The sequence below is a fragment of the Bos taurus genome, chromosome 21 (assembly GCF_002263795.3).
Source record: "Bos taurus isolate L1 Dominette 01449 registration number 42190680 breed Hereford chromosome 21, ARS-UCD2.0, whole genome shotgun sequence".
NCBI lineage: Eukaryota > Metazoa > Chordata > Mammalia > Artiodactyla > Bovidae > Bos > Bos taurus.
The window spans coordinates 30,167,708-30,187,438 of NC_037348.1; the positions used below are offsets into that span (position 1 = coordinate 30,167,708).

Genomic DNA, 19,731 nt, shown 5'->3' on the forward strand with positions numbered 1-19,731 from the left:
ATTGGTGGGTTATATTGATTGATTTTCAAATGGTTACCCACTCGTACATTCCTGGAGTAAACCTCAAACCTCATTTAGTTATGGTATCATTGCTTCTGTGTATCACTGAATTTGATTTGCTAGTGTTTTGATTAGGATTTTGACATCTATGTTCATGAGAAATATTCTTTTGTTTCCTGTAATGTTCACATTAGCTTTTAATATGAATATTAGTTTAACCTCATAAAAAGAGTTGTAAAGTCTATCCTCTGTTTCTATTCTGTGGAGGAGTTTCTACAAGATTGATGTTATAACTTTTTTAAATGATTGGAAAAATTCACTCTGAAACCACATGATCATGTGGCTGTGTTTTGTGTGTGTTTTAAAATTATAGACTTGATTTCTTTTAAGAGATTTTGAACTATTCAGAATCTCTTTTTCTTCTTATGTCATTTTGAAATGGCTTTGAAGAATTTGCTATTTTATCTAAATTCTCAGATGTTTATGTTAGCTCATAATTTTTTTTTAATGTCAGTAGGATCTGTGATGATGGCCGTTTTTTTCTTTTTTAAAAAACATTAATTCATTTATTTGACTGCACCGTTTCTCAGCTGTGGCACCCAGCACCTTCTGTCTTCACTGCAGCGTGGGAGATCTTTTAGTTGTGGCGTATGAACCCTTAGCCATGGCAAGTGGGATCTACTTCCTGGACCAGGGTTGAACCCACCCCCTCTACACTGGGAGCACAAGTCTTAGCCACTGGGCCATCAGGGAAGTCCTAATGGTCCTTTTTTCATTTCCAGTGTTGATACTTTGAAATTTCCTTTGGTTTTCATTAATAATGTTGCTAGGGACATGTGAATCTCATTAACCTATTCAAGGAACCTATCTTGGTCTCCATTGGCTTTTCCTTGGTACATTTATTTCCTGTTTCATTAACCTCTACTCTTAATTTTTATTCCTTCTGTCCTTTTCATTTGGGTTAGATGTGCTGTTCTTTCTTCTGGCTTCATGAAATGGAAGTTTATATCACTATATCTTCTTTGGCAGTATGCTATAATGTTGTAAATGCTCTAAAGCCATAAATGTCTTTCTGTGCAGTGTTTTGGGCTTCCCTGATATCTCAATTGGTAAAAAAAAAATCCACCTGCAGGAGACCCTGGTTCAATTCCTGGGACGGAAAGATCCACTGGAGAAGGGATAGGCTACCCACTCCAATATTCTTGGGCTTCCCTTTTGGCTCAGCTGATAAAGAATCTGCCTGCAATGTGGGAGACCTGGGTTCAATCCCTGGGTTGGGAAGATTCCCTGGAGAAAGGAAAGGCAGTATTCTGGCCTGGAGAATTCCATGGACTGTGTAGTCCATGGGGTTGCGACTTTCCCTTTCACTGATGAGTGATCCTCATGGGGCCATTCTACCTTGTTTTGTGCTGAGGCTGAGGTGACCACCCCAGAAAAGGAATATCAGGCCAGGATCACCAGGCCTCCGTGGGGGAGGTATCCAGTTTTGACTTTTCCAGTGGGGTGAACATGGCAGTCATGTCATGGAGGTGACAAGTCTGAAAGGGATACCTGTTGCCTGGATGCCATCTCCCCCTGCCAGAGGTTCCAGTCAGCAAAAGCATTGATCACAGACTCTTGGAACTCAAAGGGACACTGGGACTGTAGGGCCCCAAAGTAGCAAACGTACTAGAGTTTGCTGGGCCACTTCCAACTTAGCCTTATGGGCTGGCTCCATGAATGGGAAGCTGGTTTGCAAGTTGGAGGTCATAAAGGACCAACTAGAATGCCCAGGTGAGGCATATTGCATCTCCAACTCAGAATCTAAGTAGGAGCCCTCTTTTGGCAGTGGATTGTGATGGCTAAGAGACTGCAGTTTTCCTTGACCACCAGAGAGATTGATAATCGCAAATCCCCAACAGCATCCCAAGAAACTTGACTTCACAAGGAGGCTCTTAAATTTTGTTGGGACTTTTCAGCCACCCAGCTGCCTGAGGTATGATATGACAGAGTCCAGGCCCCAAGGCTGACTTCTGATGTGCAAGTCAGCAGTTGTCATCTACAAGGTGAAAGCTCGGACCCCATGAGTAGAGGCCTCCTGTGCAACCCTGACTTACTCACCAGGAGTAAATGGCAGGAGCATTTTCCCCATTCACCCTTCTCGACTTGCGGCTCTTCTGATCAGAATAATCCCCTTTGGCATTTATGGGATGGGACATCCATGCATGTGAACTTAATTCCTATTGTACGTTCAAGTTCAGAAGCAGCAACAAGTCTGCACTGGATTGGACCCAGGGGCACTGCACACAGAATTCCACGAGCTTCCGTTCCCCACTGTGAACATACCCAACTCCTGTCAGTTGAGCTCAGAGGCCACTTCCCCTTGTGTCTGGGTAGGATGGTAACTTTGGACCTTTCTCCAACAGAACCATAAAAGTGTGAGTGCCTCTCCTCACCATAAGGTGCCCCAGCTCACTTGGACAAGTGCATGTGACCTGTGGTCCCTGCTCTGGGGCAGAGAGACCTGGGCCTCATCCCTATTCAGTTCAGTTCAGTTCAGTCGCTCAGTCGTGTCCGACTCTTTGTGACCCCATGAATCGCACCACGCCAGGCCTCCCTGTCCATCACCAACTCCCGGAGTTCACTCAGACTCACGTCCATCAGTGATTCCATCCAGCCATCTTATCCTCTGTCGTCCCCTTCTCCTCCTGCCCCCAATCCCTCCCAGCATCAGAGTCTTTTCCAATGAGTCAGCTCTTCACATGAGGTGGCCAAAGTACTGGAGCTTCAGCTTTAGCATCATTCCTTCCAAAGAAATCCCAGGGCTGATCGCCTTCAGAATGGACTGGTTGGATCTCCTTGCAGTCCAAGGGACTCTCAAGAGTCTTCTCCAACACCACAGTTCAAAAGCATCAATTCTTCGGCACTCAGCCTTCTTCACAGTCCAACTCTCACATCCATACATGACCACAGGAAAAACCATAGCCTTGACTAGATGGACCTTTGTTGGCAAAATAATGTCTCTGCTTTTCAATATGCTATCTAGGTTGGTCATAACTTTCCTTCCAAGGAGTAAGCATCTTTTAATTCATGGCTGCAGTCACCATCTGCAGTGATTTTGGAGCCCAAAAAAATAAAGTCTGACACTGTTTTCACTGTTTCCCCATCTATTTCCCATGAAGTGATGGGACCAGATACCATGATCTTCGTTTTCTGAATGTTGAGCTTTAAGCCAACTTTTTCACTCTCCTCTTTCACTTTCATCAAGAGGCTTTTTAGTTCCTCTTCACTTTCTGCCATAAGGGTGGTGTCATCTGCATATCTGAGGTTATTGATAGTTCTCCCTGGCAATCTTGATTCCAGCTTGTGTTTCTTCCAGTCCAGCATTTCTCATGATGTACTCTGCATATAAGTTAAATAAGCAGGGCAACAATATACAGCCTTGACGTACTCCTTTTCCTATTTGGAACCAGTCTGTTGTTCCATGTCCAGTTCTAACTGTTGCTTCCTGACCTGCATACAGATTTCTCAAGAGGCAGGTCAGGTGGTCTGGTATTCCCATCTCTTTCAGAATTTCCCACAGTTTATTGTGATCCACACAGTCAAAGGCTTTGGCATAGTCAACAAAGCAGAAATAGATGTTTTTCTGGAACTCTCTTGCTTTTTCCATGATCCAGCAGATGTTGGCAATTTGATATCTGGTTCCTCTGCCTTTTCTAAAACCAGCTTGAAAACATCAGGAATTTCACAGTTCACATATTGCTGAAGCCTGGCTTGGAGAATTTTGAGCATTACTGTACTAGCATGTGAGATGAGTGCAATTGTTCGGTAGTTTGAGCATTCTTTGGTGTTGCCTTTCTTTGGGATTGGAATGAAAACTGACCTTTTCCAGTCCTGTGGCCACTGCTGAGTTTTCCAAATTTGCTGGCATATTGAGTGCAGCACTTTCACAGCATCATCTTTCAGGATTTGATATAGCTCCACTGGAATTCCATCACCTCCACTAGCTTAGTTTGTAGTGATGCTTTCTAAGGCCCACTTGACTTCACATTCCAGGATGTCTGGCTCTAGGTCAGTGATCACACCATCGTGATTATCTGGGTTGTGAAGATCTTTTTTGTACAGTTTTTCTGTGTATTCTTGCCACCTCTTCTTGATATATTCTGCTTCTGTTAGGTCCGTATAATTTCTGTCCTTTATCGAGCCCATCTTTGCATAAAATGTTCCCTTGGTATCTCTAGTTTTCTTGAAGTGATCTCTAGTCTTTCCCATTCTGTTGTTTTCCTCTATTTCTTTGCATTGATTGCTGAGGAAGGCTTTCTTATATCTTCTTGCTATTCTTTGGAACTCTGCATTCAGATGCTTATATCTTTCCTTTTCTGCTTTGCTTTTCGCTTCTCTTCTTTTCACAGCTATTTGTAAGGCCTTCCCAGACAGCCATTTTGCTTTTTTGCATTTTTTTTCCATGGGGATGGTCTTGATCCCTATCTCCTGTACAGTGTCACGAACCTCATTCCATAGTTCATCAGGCACTCTATCTATCAGATCTAGGTCCTTAAATCTATTTCTCACTTCCACTGTATAATCATAAGGGATTTGATTTAGGTCATACTTGAATGGTCTAGTGGTTTTCCCTACTTTCTTCAATTTAAGTCTGAATTTGGTAATAATGAGTTCATGATCTGAGCCACAGTCAGCTCCTGGTCTTGTTTTTGCTGACTGTATAGAGCTTCTCCATCTTTGGCTGCAAAGAATATAATCAATCTGATTTTGGTGTTGACCATCTGGTGATGTCCATGTGTAGAGTCTTCTCTTGTGTTGTTGGAAGAGGGTGTTTGCTATGACCAGTGAATTTTCTTGGCAAAACTCTATTAGCCTTTGCCCTGCTTCATTCCGTACTCCAAGACCAAATTTGCCTGGTACTTCAGGTATTTCTTGACTTCCTACTTTTGCATTCCAGTCCCCTATAATGAAAAGGACATCTTTTTTGGGTGTTAGTTCTAAAAGGTCTTGTAGGTCTTCATAGAACCGTTCAACTTCAGCTTCTTCAGCGTTACTGGTTGGGGCATAGACTTGGATTACTGTGATATTGAATGGTTTGCCTTGGAAACGAACAGAGATCATTCTGTCGTTTTTTGAGATTGCATCCAAGTACTGCATTTCAGACTCTTTTGTTGACCATGATGGCTACTCCATTTCTTCTGAGGGATTCCTGCCTGCAGTAGTAGATATAATGGTCATCTGAGTTAAATTCACCCATTCCAGTCCATTTCAGTTCACTGATTCCTAGAATGTCGACATTCACTCTTGCCATCTCTTGTTTGACCATTTCCAATTTGCCTTGATTCATGGACCTGACATTCCAGGTTCCTATGCAATATTGCTCTTTACAGCATCGGACCTTGCTTCTATCACCAGTCACATCCACAGCTGGGTATTGTTTTTGCTTTGGCTCCATCCCTTCATTCTTTCTAGAGTTATTTCTCCACTGATCTCTAGTAGCATACTGGGCACCTACTGACCTGGGGAGTTCCTCTTTCAGTATCCTATCATTTTGCCTTTTCATACTGTTCATGGGGATCTCAAAGCCAGAATACTGAAGTGGTTTGCCATTCCCTTCTCCAGTGGACCACATTCTGTCAGATCTCTCCACCATGACCCGCCCATCTTGGGTTGCCCCACGGGCATGGCTTAGTTTCATTGAGTTAGACAAGGCTGTGGTCCTAGTGTGATTAGATTGACTAGTTTGCTATGCATATGGTTTCAGTGTGTCTGCCCTCTGATGCCCTCTTGCAACACCTACCGTCTTACTTGGGTTTCTCTTACCTTGGGCGTGGGGTATCGCTTCACAGCTGCTCCAGCAAAGCGCAGCCGTTGCTCCTTACCTTGGAGGAGGGGTATCTCCTCACTGCCGCCCTTCCTGACCTTCAACGTGGGATAGCTCCTCTAGGCCCTCCTGCGCCCACGCAGCCACCGCTCCTTGGACGTGGGGTTGCTCCTCCCGGCCGGCGCCCCTGGCCTCGGGCGTGGGGTAGGTCCTCCCGGCCGCGCTTTAGTGCACCGGTTGCAGCCGCCCACCCTTTCATGAAAGCAGCTGATGTTGGGGAAGAGAGGTAGGGAGGGGCCAGCAGGTGCAGAGGGAGAGAGCCAGGTGTGGTTACTTTCATATCTGAGTTCTTTTACAATTAAGTCAAATGAATTTCCCATGATCTGGTCCATCAGAAACCCTATATCAATTTGGGGGCTCCTTGGAATCAGACAGGAGGGGAGTGAGCATCAGCCCCATTCAGCCCTACTCTTACTGCTTCACCTCCAAACAACTGTTAATAGATAAGATAGTTGGGCCCTTACTCACTGGCCCTTTGCCCATCACCTGGGTAAGAGAGTTCCCCACAGAATCCTGGGACTATCTTTTTCTACCTCCTGACCTAGCCTCCTGACCCCATGTCCTGTCTCTTTGAGAAAGCCCAGTCTCTGTTGGAATCCTGTCTCCATCTTTAAAAACTGTTCAGAACTGTGAAGATCCTACTCTGCAAGCTGGTTAGTCAGCCCAACATAGGTTCATGAATGCTGGAAGAAGATATGAGATTTCTGGGTCAGAGACAGAAGACTTTATCATTCACAGTACATCAGGCAGCATGAACTCCATGTTTATGTGAATTTCCCTTGCCCTCCAACCCCCGTAGGTGATGCAGAAGCAGGGATGGGAGATACTGTGCACGTAGTAGATTTGTTTCACTGTTCAGAACCCTAACCCCCAACACACAAGTCAATTGAAAATATGACTACTAAATATGTTATGGGCTTCCCTGGTAGCTCAGATGGTAAAGAATCTGCCTGCAATGCAGGAGGCCAGGGTTTGATCCCTGGATCACGAAGATCCCCTGCAAAAGGGAATAGCTACCCACTCTAGTATTCTTGCCTGGAGAACTTCATGGACAGAGGAGCCTAGTGGGCTACAGTCCATGTAGTTGCAAAGAGTCAGACACAGTTGATAAACTAACACACACAAATGTGGTATACACCTGAGATTTATCCTAAAATATATGTAAAGCAAAACTTGACAGACTCAAAAGAGAAACAGACACATCTAAAATCAAAATAGGAAATTTTACTAGAATTCTCTTGATAAATGATACAATAAATATTCAAAAAAATCAGCAGGGATTAGATGAAGATAAATAAAAAAGTTAACCCAATTTATATACATACCACATGGCACCTACCAATTGCAGAATAAATATATATTCTTTTCAAGTAAGAAATTTTCCAAATTGACCACATGGTGGGCCATAAAGATTGTATCAATAAATTTCAAAGAATTTGAAATCATTCAGACCTAATAACTATCTGACCTTACCATACAATGAAATATCCCTCTTTATCTTACACCTTAATAATGTTTACTTCATCCAGTATCAAAGTTTACCAGCTTTACTTTTGCTTGTTTTTGAATGATGTATCTTTTTCAGCCTACTTACTGTCAAATTTCTATATCATCATATTTATAGTTTCTTTTATAAACATCCTATAGTTGGTTTTGAAAGCAGGCTGATAGTGCATTTTTTTTATGGTGTCTTTTAATTGAAATCTGGCTTCCCTGGTGGCTCAGTGATAAAGAATCCATCTGCCAGTGCAGGAGACACAGGTTCGATCCCTGGGTCGGGAAGGTCCCCTGGAGAAGGAAATGGCAAGCCAGTCCCGTATTCTTGCCTGGGAAATCCCATGGAGGGAGGAGCTATAGTCCATAGAGTCTCAAAAAGTCAGACATAACTTCGGGACTAAACAGCAGCAACAACAGCAAATTTAATTGGAATATTTAGTCCAATCACTTTTAATATAAATGCTCTTTTGGTTTAAATCTGTTATCATGGTGTTTTTTATTGTCATATTTCTTTTTTTCTCTCGTACTATTTTGAATTATTTAAGAATATTTATCATTTTGTTTTCCCCTCTAATATCTTGTTAGTTATACATTTCTTATCATTCTTTGTGTGGTTACCCTATAGTTTACAACATGCATTTTTGAGCTATTAGAATTTATCTTAAGTTAGCACTTTTACCTCTTTCTGCTGTCATGTGTTTTTAGTTCTACATATAATTTAACCCAAAAAAGCCATTACTAGTATTGCTTTGAACAGCCAATATTTACCAATATATGCAGTACCCTTTTTTTTTTTTTTTTGTATACCCTCCTTCCATCAAAGTCATTTTCCTTCTCTCTGGAGATCTGTCTTTAGTATTCCTTACTGTAGATCGGATGGTGGTAAATTGTTTATTTCTATTTATCTGAGGTATAGAATTCTAAGTTGGTAATAATTGCCTTTCTTCAAAACACCTTGCATAGATTGTGAAATTGCATTTGATCTATGCATCAATTTAGAGAGAATTCACATCTTTACTGTGTTGAGAGTCTTCCAGTTGTGAATATAGTATGTATCTCCATTGTTTGGGCTTCCCTGGTGGCTCAGAGGTTAAAGTGTTTGCCTGCAATGCAGGAGACCTGGGTTTGATCCCTGGGTTGGGAAGATTCCCTGGAGAAGGAAATGGCAACCCACACCAGTATTCTTGCCTGGAGAATCCCATGGACGGAGGAGCCTGGTAGGCTACAGTCCACGGGATCACAAAGAGTCGGACACAACTGAGCGACTTCACTTTCACTTTTCTTTCCAATTACTTAGATCTTCCTTGATTTCTTTTATCAGCATTTTCTAGTTTTTAGCATACAAGTACTGAAGATACATGTTTCCTCGCTTCTTGAATTCATACATTTATAGGTTTTGTTTGTTTTTTGCTTGTTTGTTTTACAAAATTTGGGAAGTTTTCAGTAGTTATTTCTTTGGATACTTTTTTCAGCTTTACCCTATTTCTTCTCTCCTATGGGACTCTGATCACATGATCTTTTTTAGTTTATTTTCTGTCTATTATTCAGATTCTTTATTTCTCTGTTATGCCTGGTCATTCACAGATTCTTTATTCTCTTCATTCTGCTGTTAAACACATCCATTGAGGTTTTTCATCAGTTGTTGCATTATTTTTGTTCAAAAATCCTCATTTGGTTTTTCTTTGTATCTTTTATTGTTGTTGAGCCTTATTTTTTTTGACTGACATTTTTCTATTTTTTTCCATTTGTTTCAAGCCTGTTTATAATTGTTGAAGCATTTTCATGATGCCTGCTTTAAAATCTCTCAGATAATTGTAACATCTGTATCATGTGTGTTGGTGTTGGTTACTTGTCTTTCCTCTTTCCATTTGAGGTCTTCCTGGTTCTTGGTGCAAATAGCTTTCAATTAAAAATTTTATGTTTGGGGTATTGTTATAAGACTCTGAATCTTATTTAAAGCTTATGTTTTAGCAGACTTTCTCTGACAGCACTCCATTAGGTACCGTGCACCACTGATTGATAATCACCAGACAGGAGTGGACGTACAGGTTTTTATTTAATTGGGTATGATCGCTTTACAGTCTTGTACTGGCTTCTGCTACAGAGCAATACAAGTCAGCCATATATATATGTATCCCTTCCCTCTGAAGCTTACCACCCACACCCTCATCTTAGGCCTCTATGTTGTCACAGAGCATCAGGCTGGGCTCCCTGTGTTATATAGTAGCTTCCCACTGGCTATCTATTTTACACATGGTAGTGCTCGTCAGTCCCACTTTTCTAGAGTTCATATGTATACATTAATATGCGATATTTGTGTTGCATGTACAGGTTTTCCAAGCTGCCTCTGCTGACACCTAATGTGGGGTGAACTTCTTGGTACTGCTGGATGGTGGTGGGGGACCTCATCACCCTCTGATGGGGGTGAAAGGCCAGGCTCCCTGTGTGTTCTCAGTTGGGGTGGGGGTGGACTCCTCATTACCATCCAGCAGGGTTGAAGTCCTGACTCTGCACCACCTGGCAGTGGGGGAGGGGTGGAGAGTGACTCATTGCAGCCTGGCAAGGATGAAGTCTCTGCTCCCCACTCTGCTAGTTGGTAGGAGGGCTACAGTTCGTTCTACAGATATAGCTGGAATACAGTGGCTATTTCTAATCTGTGGCTGTCAGGCTCAACTAACCGTCTCCTGGTATTCTGTCTAGAGAGAGCATCATTTTTTTTTTTTTTTAATGATTTCCATTAGTTCCAGACTGTCACCTTCTCTAGCATCTAATCTGGGGTTTGTGAGCCAAAGAGGAACCCAGGGCACTTACCACCAGGCTGAGCTCAGGTCTTGAGTTTCTTAACCAGTCTGCCTTCTATCCGCCTTTCAATCTGCCCATGCTGTTTTATACCTAATGTCCAAGGGTTTTAGTTGTACTTAGTAGAAACAGTAGGGGGAGAAGATGTCTACTCTGTTTTCCTGGAAGCAAAAGTCTCAAGATGTGTTAATGAAATTTAATATGACTCTACCAAAATACCTACAGAGGTTTGATGTATAAAATTAAATGTAGTCAGAGAGAAAAAGACAAATATCACATGATATCACTAATATGTGGAATCTAAAAAAAATGATAGTGAGTGAGTGAAGTCGCTCAGTCGTGTCCGACTCTTTGCAACCCCATGGACTGTGGCCTACCAGGCTCCTCTGTCCATGAGATTTTCCAGGCAAGAGTACTGGAGTGGGTCTCCATTTCCTTCTCCAAAAAAAAAAAAAAAAAGATACAAAGAACTTATTTACAAAACAGAAATAGGCCTACAGACACAGAAAAGACAAATTTATAGTTATCAAAGGGGAAAGAGGGGGATAAATTAGGAGTTTGGGATTAACAAATACACATTACTATGTGTAAAATAGATAAACAATAAAGACCCACTGTATAACACAGGAAAATACATTCAATATCTTTGAATAGGTAATAACCTATGATGGAAAATAATCTGAAAAACAATAGGTATATGTATGTATGTATAACTGAACCACCTTGCTGTATACTGGGAGCATTGTACATCAACTATACATCAATTTAAAAAAATTAAATTTAACCATACTCTCAAAGGTATGTATACATCAACAAATAATGATTTTTTAAATAACTTTTGGGAAGAAAAATTGTGTTCAAGGAAATTACACAAAAATTTTGTGTAAAATATGTTCCCAGATTCAAGAAGAGAAGGCTTTAATCTTGAGTTTCTTGTTAACTGATGGAAGGATTTGGCTATTTTTTATCTTAAAAGAAAAAATATCTCTGTTTTGTCTGAGCATAAGTAGCCATCACGCTGGTGGCTCAGTGGTGAAGAATCCACCTGCCAGTGCAGGAGCCACAGTAGACTCGGGTTCAGTCCCTGGGTCAGGAAGATCATCTGAAGGAGGAAATGGAAACCCACTCCAGTATTCTTCCCTGGAAAATCCCATGGACAGAGAAGCCAACAGGCTACAGTTCATGGGGTTGCAAAATTGAACACGACTGACCAGCTGAGCACACACAGCCATAACCCTCCGCCTTACCACTGAAGTTCTCTAGAATCCTCTAGAAAATCACCCACTGATATTAAAGCTTACTTAGCAAACATCCGTGTTTGTCCTGGGATTCTAAACATGAGCTTCTGTTCCAGGTCGCCTGAATTGGTGGTCCACCGTGTGCACGAGCTGTAAACGGCTTCTTCCTTTGGCCACGACAGGGGACGGGAACTGCCTTTTACATGCGGCCTCACTGGGTAAGCCCTGCAGTGTAGACAGAGGGTGGCAGTGCCCAGGCCTTCTCTGTGTATCATTAGAGGACAATCTTATACTAAGTAGAGTGACGTGCATCACTGTCAACTGAAAAGATCCCCAAGGGATGGAGCCAACAACCCCCAGCCTTCTTGTCAAGCAGCTGGCAGGCTTGGTGGGGGCATAGAGCGCGCATGAGAAAAGATCTGTCCTGATAGAAGGAGGCCTGAGCAGACCTGCAGGGATGGGCAGTAGACATCGGGGTCTAGAGCAATCAAAGAGGACTTCCTGGAGGAGCTGAGATTTTCCTGAGGCTTGAAGAACTTGAAAGAATATAAATAGGACCCTCCAGGCAGGGAGAGCACACGGATAAAGTGGAAAGTCAGGAAATAACAGGGTGTTTGGGATCAGGGCTGAGCCCTGTTGAGCTTGAGCAGAAAGTCTGTGGGGCAGTGCGTGAGGCTGGGTAGATCTGGAGCCACCACACTGACTGCAGCTGATGCACTTAGACTGAGAAAAAGACAGACATGGGTAAGTAACACAGAGATCAGCACACTCAGAATATGCTGCAGAGAGGTCAGCAAACTCTTCCAAGAGATGTGAGCTTCCTGGTTGCAAAAAGCGACACCAGCAAATGCACAGGTGCGGGTGGCAATGTTTGGATGGCAGAAGGTCACAGTACACTTTCTGGAAGATCATGTAACCCCTCTGGACCCAGGCTTACATACACATGCAGGACTGGATTTGTGCCAAGGACCCCAGCATCATAGCTGGTGGTAACTTATTACTCCTGCAGTCTGAGGACCCTCTCCAGGGATGGGCCCCTCCAACAAGAATATGGTCCTTGTTGGTCAAACTCACCTCCCCAGGTAAACATGACCTGAATTCAGTGCTGTGACCCAGAGCAAGGATGCCCCAGACCTCACTTCAGACCTGTAGTGAGAGGTCTGTTCTATAAGAGGTGGACTGAGCTGAGCCTGAAAAGTGTTCGAGGGAAATGCAGGGTGTCTGGGACAGGCCCCGAGATACCCAGAGGAGGATGGAAGCCAAGTGCAAAGGAGACATTCCACGCTCCTTAGGCTTGACCAAGGGTGACAGGGAAAACAAGGGCCCCACCCACTGCCCCCTTCTGTCTCAGTATTAACTCATTCCTGTCTGTTGGCTCCCCGTTCAGCATAGTGAAATAACAATCAGCAATTCCACTGCCCAGCGATGTCTGCTTTTAATATTTTGGTATATTGTCTTCCACACGTTTGTATATACTTCCAGTGAAATTAGGATCTCACAGTGTTCACGGTTTGGAATCCAATATTTTCCCCTTAAAATTGTAAATTGAATTTTTCACGTTATTCTTCAAAAACATGTTTTGCAAGTTGATTCTTCAAAAACATGTTTTGCAAGTTGTGTCTTATTCCATCATAAAATATTCAGTATCCCTCTCTTATGGAACTTACTTCACCTTATTCTGTATCAAACCTAGAGAAAAATTACAAAAGAAGACATCTCTCCTCTTTGCAAAGTCTCAGGCACAGGAATGCCTTTGCCCTTCTAACACTCAGTGTACACAGGCATTGCCCCCGTCATGACCACAGGTGGACAAGGCCACAAGCCAGGTGGTCACATGCTACCGTGGTCCTGACTGATGGCAGGTGTCTCACAGTAGCACAGCAGGCCCCCCAGTTCTGCCTGGGAGGAGAAAGCCTCCTGCAGGTGGCCCTTGCTCTTGCTGTGAGAGGCTGGGCCGAGACTGAACCTGGGACTCACGGCCGGTTGATTCTTTCCTCCCAGTACTTTGTTTCCCCTTGGTACTCAAATTGCTAAACTATGTACAAGCAAGTCTGCTCAAAGTGGCCACTCTACACTCACCAGCAGTGCTTACTGGACCTGCTGACCAGCCCTGCCATTGACCTAGGGTGTGGGGCACGCATAGAAATGACAGTAATCCTGGGGTCAGGCTTGTGGGCAAACGTGTGGGACAAGGAGATTCTCTGCACAAGAGACCCAGACAAGGAGCCATGACTAGTAGACTGGACCCAGGACTTGCCCTGCCTGGGAGGAGGCTGCAGGCAGGTCGGAGGGATGAGAAAGCTCAGCTCGGCCAGTTCATAAAAGGAGCATTGATGGCCATCTTCCTCTGTCTGTAGAAAAAGACTGCAGAAAAAGACGACCGGAAAGCCCACAGCAGGCCCCTGTTATCACATCTTTGCACAAAAGGATGCGCAGCCAGACTGAGCCTTTGATCATCAGTCAGTGTGGGTCACTGCTCTCCAAAAGCTCTCCAGAGGGTCCCAGCTCACTTCAAAGCCCACCTTTCCACTCTCCACCTCGCCCCTTCCATCCCAACTGCAGACACCTTCCCCTCCCTAGTACACCACATGGGGCCCCTCGGGGTTGGCCCTGACCTTTTCCTCCACCTGGGATGGTGACTCAACCCTGTCCCTAACCACTCATGTCTTTGTCCCAATGTCTCCACTCACACTGTGACCAAACCACCCAGCACTCTGTCCTCTTAGCCTGCTTTGTCTCCGCTTACATTGCCACTGCCTGCAACATAGTGTGTTACATGTTAATTCTATGGCTGCCTCCCCTCCCTTCCCCTCAGTGTGGACTCCATGAGATTTTAGGAATTTAGTCTGCCCTAGTTGCTGCTGTGGGTATTCCCATCACTTAGAATGGTGCCTCACCCTTACTGTAAAATAAGTATGGAATTAAGTGGAATTAATAGTATTCAGTTAAACAAATGAACAAATGAATGAATAAATTTCCCTAGTCTCTCCCTGTAGCCAGAGCTGCATCTCTCTTGGCGCTTCTTCCATTGATTGGGTTTCTTAACCACTTCTGAGCTTCCCCAAGGATGTACTCAGAGATGCTGGGTTGTTCTTATGACCCCTGGGCCAGGTGGAGCACTTCCCTCAGAAGCAGGTGCTCTCCCAGGGCCCAGATGTGTGCAGAGATGCCTCAGGGCTACAGATACTGGATGCAGCAGACCCTCGATGAAACTGGGGTCTGACTGCCATCCTGCCTTGGGGCCCTGCATGAGGACACATAATCCACCGTCCCCACAGGCTCTCTCCCACTCCAACACAAGGTCAGAACCACAAACATTACATCCCTCAGAACAAACCTTGAGAGGTTGAGGGCAGCCTGCGAAGGGCCCCCAAGACTTAGTGAAGTGGCTGTTGCTTTAAGAAGGGGCTGTGCTCCTTCATTCCGTGCCTGCATCTGCAGGAAACATCAGGAGGGAGGGCAGAGGGGAGCTGCTTGCTAATCGAGAGAACTGAATATCTTGCTACTGCATTATCTGTTGACAAAGTTGTGGGGGCCAGGACTGGTAGGTGGTGGTGGTCTCAACTCTTCTGTTTTGCCCCTTCCTCACGTATTTTCTTGTGGCTCAGAAGATAAAGAATCTACCTGCAGAGCAGGGGACCTGAGTTCGGTCCTGGGGTCAGGAAGATCCCCTGGAGAAGGGCATGGCTATGCACTCCAGTTTTCTTACCTGGAGAATTCCATGGACAGAGGAACCTGGCGGGTTACAGTCCATGGCGTCGCAGAGTCGGACACGACTGAGCGACTAACACGTTCACTTTACTTTCACATCTTTCCTCTCTCCTCTACTCCTCACGGACCTCCTGGCTGCAGGAATGTGGGGCTTTCATGACCGGGACCTGGTTTTGCGGAAAGCTCTCTACACCATGATGAGGACAGGGGCCGAGAGGGAGGCCCTGAAGCGAAGGTGGAGGTGGCAGCAGACACAGCAGAACAAGGAGGTGGGTACCTGTCAGCATGGCAGAGCCAGGACGGTGCCAGGGTGCAGCCAAGGCCAAGATGGGGTCCTATTTGGGGCCCCAATATCAAGTCTGTCTTATGAGATGCGGCAGCAATGGCTCCATCACCTACTCAAACCCACTAAAGAGGAACCCATTCCAACAGTCAGCCCCTGCCCACAGTGACCAGACATCCACTCCCCTCGCCTGTCCTGGTATAATCATGAAAACCACCTACCCTCACTCACAAGGCTGTCCCAACCTGAATGGTGAGTTAGATGGTCACCTGTGAGGTCGCTGCTGGTGCAGCCGCTGATTGGCCCTGGCGTGGCCCCAGCCCCAGGGTGTGTGCTCAGTCCAAAGAGAATGTTTATCCCAGAACCTTAGTGCGCACTGGCCCTTTGCTGGCATGGAAGCCCTTAAAGATGGGTCTGCCCAGGTCCCTGCACACATATCAGTGGTCAGCACCCAGCCCAGTACGTGTGCAGGTTCCATTCGGTCGCTCTAACCCCTGAGAATGACCACTGGTGCTGAATGCACTTCTGACAGCATAGAGGTTGGAGGTTGGGGGTTCTGAACAAATTCTGTCCAGAGCAAATGCTGACAGTCCTTGGCCACTAACAGTGCTCACCCCAGGCTGACCAAGCCGGGAAGTCGGGCTCTCAGCCAGACTGATGTGGGTGCAGGGCTGAAGAGGTGGACGCCACCTCCTAACCCCACCCCCCTTCGTGCCAGTCAGGGCTGGTGTACACGGAGGAGGAGTGGGAGCGGGAATGGACGGAGCTGCTGAAGCTGGCCTCCAGCGAGCCACGCACACACTTCAGCAAGAACGGCGGCTCAGGCGGGGGGTAAGTGCTGCCCCAGCCCTCCCCATGACGGCATGGGAGGTGATGGGGGGGATGTGGGACCCCCAAGCTGGGGACAACACAAGGAAGACTCCTGCCTTCAGATCTTAGATTCTACCAAGGACGCAGGGCAGGTGGTAGGGGATGACAGGACCCTGCCAGATGTTTGGAAGAAAGTGTACACAGTCACCGTGTGCATCTCCTGAGCTCAGGCATGGGGGACTCACTGTCCAGCCAGCCTGGAGAGGGCCTAAGCTGCCCACGCGCTCACCAGGCTCTGAAGCTTCAGGCTGCTGCTGGAATCCTAACCACTGGGCCACCAGGCAACGGTGGTGGTCTTTTAAAATAACCTCCATGAAACTTGGGCCAGCAGGGTTCCAGAGCAGGTAAGCGTCATGCTGGAGCCTGGCCCCATGGTGAGTGACGTGTACAGCCCCACTCCTGCCCAGACCCTGGCCCTCCGGCCCCAGGACAGATGGGAACAGACCCTGCACTGCTGCTCCCAGCATGGACACTGGCCCGGCAGTTTTTCCCAGAAAGAACCAGGTTAAACATCTGAAGAGGTCGGAAGGGAGCAAGGGTCAGACTCAAGGATGCACTTGACCAACCTCCTTTCTTCTTTCCGCAAGACTCGCAGTAGCCAATCCCAAGGCTCACTGGCGGAGCCCCAGCAGGAGACCCTGGAGGCAGGGAGGCGTGTCCACGACTCACTCAGAGAGAAGGCTGGAGACCAGGTTGGGGTCCAGGCAGGGCGAACCACCAGCCAGAGAGCCATCATGGATAGGCTGTTTAGAACTGGTGACCACAGGGAGGACGCTCTCCCAGACCCCAGGAAGGCAAGACCATCATGAGCTCTCTGCCGAGTTCAGATGCGTGAGAAAGCCTGAATGGCAACTGTATCAGTAGATGCAGATGCGGTGAGAACTGTGAGAGCAAGGCCAGGCAGAGGCCGGGGGCTTCCGCGCAGGCGCACTCAGAGCTACAGTACTCATTCTTTCTCATGCTCCTACTCGCAAATCACAACATGTCTGTTTCTTGTGGCTAAAGCAAGAGAAATCAGACATTCTGTGCTACTTATTGCACCTCCAGAGACTTGTGAAGTGCTACCTCCAAAAGGCTGCTGCTGGAGTTTGTAGTCCCCTCCAGCGAAGGTGAACTCAGCTTGCCCATCACCAGAGCTGCTAGTGGGGCCATGGGTAAGAGGGCTGGTCCCCAGAAGGAAAAGAAGACATGGGAGAGAGAGGAAAATAACTCCACCCCAAGTCATGCGGGTCTGCATGGAATCCAGTGTTGGAATGAAGTTGCCCATCACCACCTGGCACGTGCAGCCCCAACCCCGACTATGGACACTCTGGGGGAAGAGAGTGTGTGTGCAATGGGAGGAATCCATTACTTGTTATACAACTGGTAAAATCTATGAAAGCAGTTAGTGACGACCTCTGGGTGCTTCATCTGGTTTAATGGCAACTTAGAACTAAGAAAGGGGTCTTCCTGGTGGACCCCAACCAGACGCCCAGACTCAGATGTCATGGATTAAGAGTCCCAGACTGGGTGCATGATCTTGGGCATGTCTCCCAAGCTCCTGGACCATCTTTGTTGTTCAGATGTAAAATGCATTTGGTAGTAAGGGCCCTGCTGGGCTATATTAGTTTTCCATGGTGGTGGAGTAAACCACACCAAAACTGGGGGGCTTAACACAGAGACACTGGATTTTTTCCTGTTCTGGAGTCAGCATTCTGCTCTGGAATTTTCTGGAGCCTCTCCTGGGGCTGCAGCATCTGGCAGTTAGTCTGGGTGGTGCAGGACCATCCAAGATGGCCTGATTCACAACTCTGGCTCTTGCTGAGCCTCCATCTAGATTTCATCCTTGAGAAGGCTCAGGACCCTTACAGTATGGATCAGGGCAATAAGAGGGGGCAGCCTACACTGTAGAGGTTCAGCTCAAGCCTCTACTTGCATCAAGTTTACTAATGTCCCGTGGAAACATTGGCCAAAGCAAGTCCCATGGCTGAGCCAGCCTCTGGGCAGATAGACTCCATCCTTAATAAAAGGAGGGGCAAAGTCCCATTCAGTTCACTCGCTCAGTCATGTCCAACTCTTTGTGACCCCATGAACTGCAGCACGCCAGGCCTCCCTGTCCATTACCAACTCCCAGAGTCCACCCAAACCCATGTGCATGGAGTCGGTGATGCCATCCAGCCATCTCATCCTCTGTCGTCCCCTTCTCCTCCTGCCCCCAATCCCTCCCAGCATCAGAGTCTTTTCCAATGAGTCAGCTCTTTGCATGAGGTGGCCAAGTATTGGAGTTTCAGCCTCAGCATCAGTCCTTCCAATGAACACCCAGGACTGGTCTCCTTTAGGATGGACTGGTTGGATCTCCTTGCAGTCCAAGGGACTCTCAAGAGTCTTCTCCAACACCACAGTTCAAAAGCATCAATTCTTCGGTGCTCAGCTTTCTTTATAGTCCAACTCTCACATTGCAAAGGAACAAATACACAGCAAGAAGGCTCTGTGACCATCAAAGCAGTCTGCCACATTCTCTGATTCTGTTGGCACTGGGCAGTGAAATCATGGGTTTGAAAGTGGAAAGAAGCTTTTATGACTAGAAACATAATGTTTATTAAGACATTGTCACATTCAGCCTGTGAGTTGGCATGCCTGCTACCTATATGGTATGTTGTAAGGCCTATCCCAAATACCTGAAATGTATGGTTTCCCTGACTTTCCATGGTTCATCTCCCTGTCCATAGTGTAGTGGTTATGACACTCACACTGGCTCATCTGAGTGTCTGATATTCCACCTTTAGAAATTCATTCCTGTGAGTCTTGAAAACGGTGGAGCCTTAGGGGCTTTCCGGAGTCTCTGACTGTAGAGCAAATCCCTTCCATGAGTTTATATGTCCCATGAGTTTATATATACTCTGAACCTTGACCTCCAGACCCTAGACCTGTAGGAATGGAACATAAAAATAGCTTATTGTTCTGGGCAGTGAGGATTGAAGAAAGAAAGCCATGAACCTCTGCTGGGCACCTATCTGCCTTACATACTACCTAAGTGCCACTGCCTTACACACTTCATCTCCACTTTATAAATTAGGCATTACCCCCCTTTACATGTTGGGAAACTAATGTTCTGAGAAATTAGTTGACTTACCTCTGGTTTGTAACTGGTGGAGCTAGAATGCAGACTGAGACCTGTCTGAGTCCAGGACCCTGCAGTTTACCATGGAAGACGCTATGACAAGTTTTATAGCTTCTTAAGAAAGATAGAATTTTTTGAGTCCTTGCATATCTGAATTTCTCTTTATTCTGTCTCACCCTTGATGGATAGTTTGGGTATAAATTCTCTTTAAATTCATGATATGAATGATGTCATGAAAGATGTTAAATCAGACAGAAAGCTATCAACTTCCTGGCACTCAGTCAAAGTTGGCTAATTTGAAGTGAAACAATTATATGAAATCCAAAGACTAAATATGTTCAACTAACTTCTTACTCCACCTTTACAG

The 19,731-nt window shown here is 45.8% G+C and overlaps 1 protein-coding gene across 3 annotated transcripts in view; it reads left to right on the forward strand.

Moving 5' to 3' along the window:
* Window positions 1–19,731, forward strand: part of OTUD7A (OTU deubiquitinase 7A) — a 404,670-nt gene that overhangs the window by 337,773 nt on the left and 47,166 nt on the right. For 2 of the 3 annotated variants that reach the window (XM_005221993.5, XM_010817095.4), the window contains 3 exons: window positions 11,517–11,618; window positions 15,253–15,380; window positions 16,113–16,225. In XM_005221993.5, coding sequence (XP_005222050.1) covers window positions 11,517–11,618; window positions 15,253–15,380; window positions 16,113–16,225 — 343 coding nt within the window. The remainder of the gene's footprint in view (window positions 1–11,516; window positions 11,619–15,252; window positions 15,381–16,112; window positions 16,226–19,731) is intronic. The other variant, NM_001206968.2, reaches the window with a different exon arrangement.